The following is a 7085-nucleotide window of genomic DNA, read 5'->3' as shown; positions in this document are numbered from 1 at the left end:
AGTTAGAGAACCCCTTCCAGTCTTCATCCTCTTCTTGGCTTCCGGAGGCACTTCCTCTGCTTGGCTCTGTTCATCTTCATTAAAAGCTGCTGCTCCCACTGAAAGGGTTTTTGGAGCAAGAGTTGGAGCAGTTTCTCCAGGTTTCCTTGCTCTAAGTCTGAGGGAGATGGCTGAGGTTTTCTTCGCCGTCTGACTACTATGGCAAGTCCAAACTTGGAGATCTTGTAGGCCTTGTTGGCCTGCAGCTTCTTCACCCATCGCTTCTCAGAGATGTGACTAGGACTTTCCCCTCCATTACTCTGGCGGCTCCAGCTCCCTGCACCTTCTCCGGCTTTTTTTTTTTTTCTAGCTCATGGGTTTTAAAACAGGACAATTGTAACGCACAAAGCACCAGCAGCTCGCCCTTCCCTTACTGTCAGCCCCAATTCCTTTCTTTCCCCCCCCCCCCCCCGCCTCTCTGCAAGGAAGGTTTCCCTTGAGTCAACACTGGTAAGGAGACTAAGGAACCCAAGAACGCACACTGCCCAGAAGTCCTGCAGCCCAAGCAGCAGTCCCCACCCCACCCCCAGGAAGCTAGCTATCTAGTCTGATTTTTCGCACCCAGATCTCAAGATTCTGCCCAGAGAAGACAGACTTTAAGGATTATGCCCTTCCCAATGCCAGCTGGTGTCCCGACATGCTGAGCCTGTACCAGGAATTTCTGGAGAAGACCAAGACCGACGGCTGGATCAAACTGCCCTCCTTCGCGTCCAACAGAGAACACATCCAGGGGCTCAAACTCCCCACCGGATTGGCAGTTACCCCGGGTAAGGCCTGGCCGGAGTGGTCACAGCAGCACAGGTGTCCCAGCCCACGGGAGTCGGTTCAGCCAACCCCTTTCCCTGCGTTCAAAGATTCTGGGGAAGGAAACCACAAAGCTCCCATCCAATTCTCAGCCGCAAGTTCTCTCTGCTAATCTCACCCCTCTTGCTGGCAGTGACAGCATCCTCTCCTCCCATTTGAAAAGAGAGCGCCCCCTAGCGGCCTCACTGGAGAACTGCCTGCTCAGCCTCTGTCCTGCCTCATTCCAAATCCTCCTCCCCCAACTCAAAAGTTTTTGGGGGGCCCCGTCTCCCACCGCAGCCCTGGCCCACCGGCCATGCTCTGCTAGACCCAGGCCGGTTCTCCTGAAACGCCCACCAATCAGACTGACAGAGCTTCCCACCTCCATCTTCTTTGTACGTGTGCCCGTATTTTCTTGTCTCGCTCAATCATAAATATGATTTCCCTGCCCAGTGATGAATGTATACAGTACAGTACAAAGACTACCGTTTGGGTTTCTGGCACACAAAAAGAAGGGACACCAAAATAATTTTTAAAAGAATTTGGTATCCATACAAAAAGGATAGAGTTGTAGTTGTCTTGAAGGAAGGAAAACATCAGAATTTTGGTGGACTTTTCAGCACTTATTTTGCTGTTTAGCATTGTTGTTATTTTGAATTACTATCTGTGAATGTCATGGGTTGTGTTTTTTCATTTTTTACTGTTTAAAGTCTGTTAAAGTCTTCACCTGACATTGGCCCTATCCCCACCCTCAACCAGGGACCTTCCTGAGTGTTTCTCCCTCCAGACCAAGGGCTCCCTGGGGACAGGGCTGTGCCTCTGGTCTCAGATGGAAGGCTCGCGGCTGGTGGAGCCTGGCTGTCCTCTGGTTCTCTCCTGGACCCTGTGCCTGACTCAGGACAACCAGGTGCTGCATGACCAGCGCTGCACCCTGAGCAGGCCCCATGCCCTCACCCACTCCCTGCTCCAGCTGCCACACTGCTCGTCTCTCCCCAGACAACAGTGACTACCGCATCATCACCAGGAGCCTCCAAGTGGAAGGACAAGGCTACGAACATGCCATCTTTTTTAACCCATCTGAGAAGAAGTCCGTCTGTCTTTTCCAACCAGGCCCCTACTTGGAGGGGGCCCCAGGGTAAGACCACCAGGAAGCTGAGGTAGGCGTCCGTGGCTGCTTCCTAGCCTTGGCTCAGCAGGTGGATCGGGGATTGTTCCTCTCCCTGAGGAGCTGGGTGGGGGGTGCCCTGGACTGGAAGGACATCCGGGTCACCAGGTCCAGTCCCATTGTGAAGATAACAGAGAGCCTCCTTGCCGACTCAGGGAATTTTCCAGTTAGGGATTTTAGAGGCCGCTCTGAGAGGGAGGTGGTGAACTTAGAAGTGGACAAGATCTGGGATCAGGAGCCCAGCTTCCAGTCCTGCTCTGCCGCTGCTGGCCACGGGACCCCAAACAAGCAATTTAACCTCTGGCTTTCTGTCTCCTTACCTAAAACCTGGGGCAAGGATATATACCTTCCAGAGAGGGTCTGTGTGTATGTGCTCATGAACCATAAGGCACAATCTAGCTGTCACACACCATCTATCCACGCTTCATGTTTTAGCCACCAGCAAACTGAGGCAACTTGCCCAAGGTAGCACACGCAGCCAAGGTCAGATGCAGGACTCTAGTCCAGGCACTGGGGCTCCAAGTCCACTGCTCTCTCCATTGTACTCTGCTGCCTCCAAGCTTGGAAGAGAGCCAGGAAAGAGCTCACTCTGGACATAACTATGTCTTGCCGAAGGCCACTGACCCACCAAGTCCACAGTTGACTGCCTTCTCCATCCCTGCTCCTGCAAGGAGAGAGAGAAGGAGGGATAAGGAGCAGCTGTAGGGTCCCAAGACCTGAGAAGGACTCAGTTGTAGTTAAAAAGAATTCAGAGAGTTTAGTAGATGCCAGCACCTGCATAGGTGGTGAGTTCAGACTGTAGCCCTCGGTCCCCTAGGCTAGAAGTTGGCAAAATACCAACTTCTGCGCATGGGCCACGAAGTTTCAATCGCACTGTACATGCGCGCCCGCACGTGGTATTTTGTGGAAGAGCCACACTCAAGGGGCCAAAGAGCCGCATGTGGCTCACGAGCCGCAGTTTGCCGACCACTGCCCTAGGCCATCCCAAAGGCATCTTCCATGGAGACACTGGTTCCCACCCTAGTGCATGCAGACACTGGAGGACTAGGTCAGGATCCCCTCCCTTCTGAAAACCTGAAGAAGGCAGTGATGGGGTGGTGGTGACTGGCTTTTATTTGAGGGCTCATGGAGGTGGGGCAGGAGAGGCCAAGGAGGACCATCCAACACTGGGGCGGTCCAGAGAAGAGATTATTACTGAATTAGAAAAACCCAGTTCAGTCTGCCTCCTGTGCCGGAAAACACCCAGCTCTTCTCTACTGTGTCTTTTCTTTTCTTTTCTTTTCTCTCTTTCTTTTCTTTTCTTTTCTTTCTTTCTTTCTTTCTTTCGTTCTTTCTTTCTTTCTTTCTTTCCTTCCTCCCTCCCTCCCTCACTCCCTCTCTCTTTCTTTTCTTTCTTTCTTTCTCTCTTTCTTTCTTTCTTTCTTTCTTTCTTTCTTTCCTTCCTCCCTCCCTCCCTCACTCCCTCTCTCTTTCTTTTCTTTCTTTCTTTCTCTCTTTCTTTCTTTCTTTCTTTCTTTCTTTCTTTTTCTTTCTTTCTTTCTTTCTTTCCTGTGTGCTACTCACACAGAACACTTCACTTCTGATACTTCTGGTCACCAAATGTGTGACCACACCAAACACTTCTCTGGGACACCAGCTGGGCGTCCTACAGTTTTACTCAGTTCTGACCTGGAGGTAGCATCAGTTCCCACCGGTTAAGGACTTAGTTCCCACAAGAGTGTCCCCCCACGTCGGACCCCAAACCCAACTAGGAGGTCCCCAGGTTCCTTGCAACTTCTGTCTGATTTGGCTACAAACCTGAGGTTCTCACAACCCCTTCCTCAGGTTGGATTGATTTGCTAGACCAGCTCAGAGAACTCAGGGAAACAGGTTTACCAGCTCAGTAAAGGAGAGGACAAAGAAGCCAGGTGAGCGTCCAGATGAAGAGGCGTGTGGAGCCCTGAGCGCAGGAGCTTCTGTCTCGGTGGAAATGGGTGCGCCACCCTCCCTCCGGGTGTGAGTGTGTTTGCCAACCTGGAAGCCCTCTGAACTCCACACGTTTGTGATTTGATGGAGGCTTCCTCACGTAGGCGAGATTGATCATTAACTCCACTTTCAGTCCTTCTCCCTTCTCAAGAGAATGGGGGCAGTGCTGAAAACTGCAAGCGTCCAGTCCTAGCCTGGTCTTTCTGGTGCCCAGCCCCCATCCAGGAACCATCTGTCTGACAAAGGATCCCCCACCCCCACCCCGCCGCCCCGGAAATTACAAGGGTTTCAGGAGCTCTGTGCCAGGAATTGGGGGCAGAGACCAAGCTATATATTTTCTATTGTCTCACAAGCACCCACCCAGCCCCTAGACAATGGAAAGAGATAGGTTACAGCAATTAGGTGATGAATCAGAAAAATGTTTTTCGATGAACTCTATTAGGGAAAAAAAAGCCACACGAAACCTTTTTTCCTGGTGAAATAAAATAATTGTACATGGTTGCTAATACCTGCAGAACAACAGTTGATTGAGAAGGATTTGATCAGATGGGATCCAGCTCCATTCCCTTTCCTTTCCTGGGAAAGGCAGAGGTGGTGGTTCCACCTCAGGGTCCGGGGAAGGCCCAGGGAGCCAGTCTGCCCAGCCCACAGCCCTGCCTTGCTTCTTACCCCCACCCCAGGTTTGCCCACGGAGGGTCCCTGGCAACCATGATGGATGAGACCTTTTCTAAAACTGCCTACCTGGCTGGAGAGGGGCTGTTCACACTAAGCCTCAGCATCAGGTTCAAAAAGTAAGTACTGTAACGAGCCTCACGGTGTTGGCCAAAGTCATGGCCCTCTTCGTCACTGAGGGGTGGCCACCCTTGGCAGTTGGGGTGCAGGAGCCCTGCCTCAGTCTCCTTCCCCACCCGCTGCCAGAAAACGACCCCTGCCATCTGCTCTGGGAGCTGGCAGGCCAGCCCTGAGCCCAGAGCTACCTGCTTGAGGTGGAGGGGAGTGGGGTGAAGAGAAGGATGGGGGGATGGAAGGGTGGAGGGTTGAGGGCCAGGGGTCCACGGGAGGGATGGGCTAAGCCAACTCCCCTCCCAGCTTGATCCCCGTGGGCTCCCTGGCTGTACTAAACGTCAGCGTGGATAAGATTGAAGACCAGAAGCTTTACATGTCCTGCATCACCCAGACCAGAGACCAGAAGACAGTCTATGCCAAGTCCTCAGGTAAAGGGCTCCTTCAGGCCCAGGCCCTGTCCTGCCACCGCCGGCCCCCGGGCCAAATGGAAGAAAGGATGCTCTGGACCCAGTCCCACTCGGGGCTCCAGCTTCTCCGCCTGGGATTGGGCGCCTGCTGTAGACACGGGGGGAGTGAGGGAAAGATCAGCTAGGATTTTTTAAATTTTTTAATTAATTAATTAATTTGTAGAGAGTGGAAAGGAGGGAGGAGGGAGAGAGAGAAACATCAATGTGAGAGAGACACATCAATTGGTTGCCTCCCGCACCCGGGGCCAGGGATCGAGCCCACAACCGAGATACTGCCCTTGACTGGAATCGAAGGCGGGACCCTTCAGTCTGTGGGCTGGTGCTCTAACCACTAAGCAAAACTGGTTAGGGCATAGGAATTTTTTTTTTCCTATGTGTGAGCTGCCCAACCTGTACCACAGGACAGGATTCCAGGTAACTAGATGCAACTGCTCAGAGCGCCCCACCAAGCTCCTGCCATCTCCTCACGCCTGCCTCCCACTCGCCCTTCTTTCTCTTCCAGGTGTTTTCCTTCAGCTGCAGCTGGAACAGGAGTAACAGGAGAGCCTACCTCTGACTGTTCTGTCTGCTTGGGACCCCCCCCACAGGGCGGGGGGGGGTCTCCATGGAATCCACTGATGAGGTGAAGGAGGGGGCACTTTCCTCTGAGCAAATAAAGTCTCTCGGCCCCATTTCAGCTCAAGACCCTTCTTGTAGTTGGAAATGAAAATCCTTGCAGGGCCTCCCACACACCCAACTTCTGGTCAATACCCACGGAAGAGATCTGCTGAGCCCCTGCCAAGCACCAGGCGCTACGTGAGGCACTGAGCACACAGCAATGAAAAGACAGGACCCCTGGCCTTGAGATGCACAACCACGGGCCAGGAGCTGAATACACAGAATGGGGTAGGCGTTGAGGGAAGAGGAGGGGGGTGGGACAAAGGCAGGCCACAGAGGCTTCATAAACCCTGCTGTGAGCTTGAACTCTGTCTGATAGGCAACAGGATGCCTTAACAGGGTTTGGGCCATAGCCAAAACCCGTGTGGCAAAAAAATCTTCCCCCCCCTCACCCCCCCGCCATACACTCAATAAAAACCCCTTTCTCTTTGTGTGCTTTCACAGTTGCCCTTGATAATCTGTTAAACCCAGAGTCTAAATCATTGCATACCAAATACATGATTAACTTTGATTCGTGGACAAGAGGTACCTAATCTTCATTTTTTTAAAAAAAATGTATTTTTATTGATTTCAGAGAGGAAGGAAAGGGAGCGAGAGATAGAAACATCAATGATGAGAGAGAATCATTGATCAGCTGCCTCCTGCACGCCCCATACTGGGGATCAAGCCCACAACCCAGGCATGAGCCCATGACCGGAATGGGACCTGGGACCCTTCAGTCCGCAGGCGGATGTTCTATCCACTGAGCCAAGCCGGCTAGGGCCCTAATCTTCATTTTAACACTCCCAAGAGAAGAAGGGAAACATATTCCATCCTTCATTGTGCAGCGAAGAAAAAACAAAACAGTTATAGTTCAGTTTCCATATTAAAGTAGGTTGAATGGGTCCTGCCACTTCTCTGCCGGGGCCATTTTTTAAGAGAAACAGGCACGAGCTGGAAATCTGCAGAAGCTCTCTCTCGGGCAAGGCTCACAGCCAGGCGGGGCGCCAGCCGTAACTGGACAAGGCCAGGTGGGCAGGCGGGGATCGTGGTCAGGGAAGTAAGGTCATCAGCCTCTGAAACACTTCCTAGTGGGCTTTGACAGCTGCCTCTGCTCTCCCAAGAGGCCACGTACTGCAGCTTTCTAGGCTGAAACAACGGGAGCTGCTGCCTCCACGCTCCAAACACCCATTCCCGTGCCCAGCGCGTTCATCTGGGAGACAACTGCTGCCGAGGCAGATGGG

At 52.5% G+C, this 7085-nt stretch overlaps 1 protein-coding gene across 1 annotated transcript in view; it reads left to right on the top strand.

Annotated features, from left to right (window-relative positions):
• THEM5 (thioesterase superfamily member 5) overlaps positions 1 to 6299 on the top strand; it is a 7407-nt gene extending 1108 nt beyond the window's left edge. The window contains exons 2-6 of the mRNA XM_006755715.2: positions 605 to 806; positions 1819 to 1957; positions 4633 to 4743; positions 5042 to 5166; positions 5708 to 6299. Coding sequence (XP_006755778.1) covers positions 605 to 806; positions 1819 to 1957; positions 4633 to 4743; positions 5042 to 5166; positions 5708 to 5742 — 612 coding nt within the window. The 3' untranslated portion in view covers positions 5743 to 6299. The remainder of the gene's footprint in view (positions 1 to 604; positions 807 to 1818; positions 1958 to 4632; positions 4744 to 5041; positions 5167 to 5707) is intronic.
• The last annotated feature ends 786 nt before the right edge of the window (positions 6300 to 7085 follow it).

Source organism: Myotis davidii, unplaced genomic scaffold, assembly GCF_000327345.1.
Source record: "Myotis davidii unplaced genomic scaffold, ASM32734v1 scaffold653, whole genome shotgun sequence".
In the NCBI taxonomy this organism is placed as follows: domain Eukaryota; kingdom Metazoa; phylum Chordata; class Mammalia; order Chiroptera; family Vespertilionidae; genus Myotis; species Myotis davidii.
Note: the sequence above shows the minus strand (reverse complement) of the source record. Positions and strands in the feature narration are given on the sequence as shown.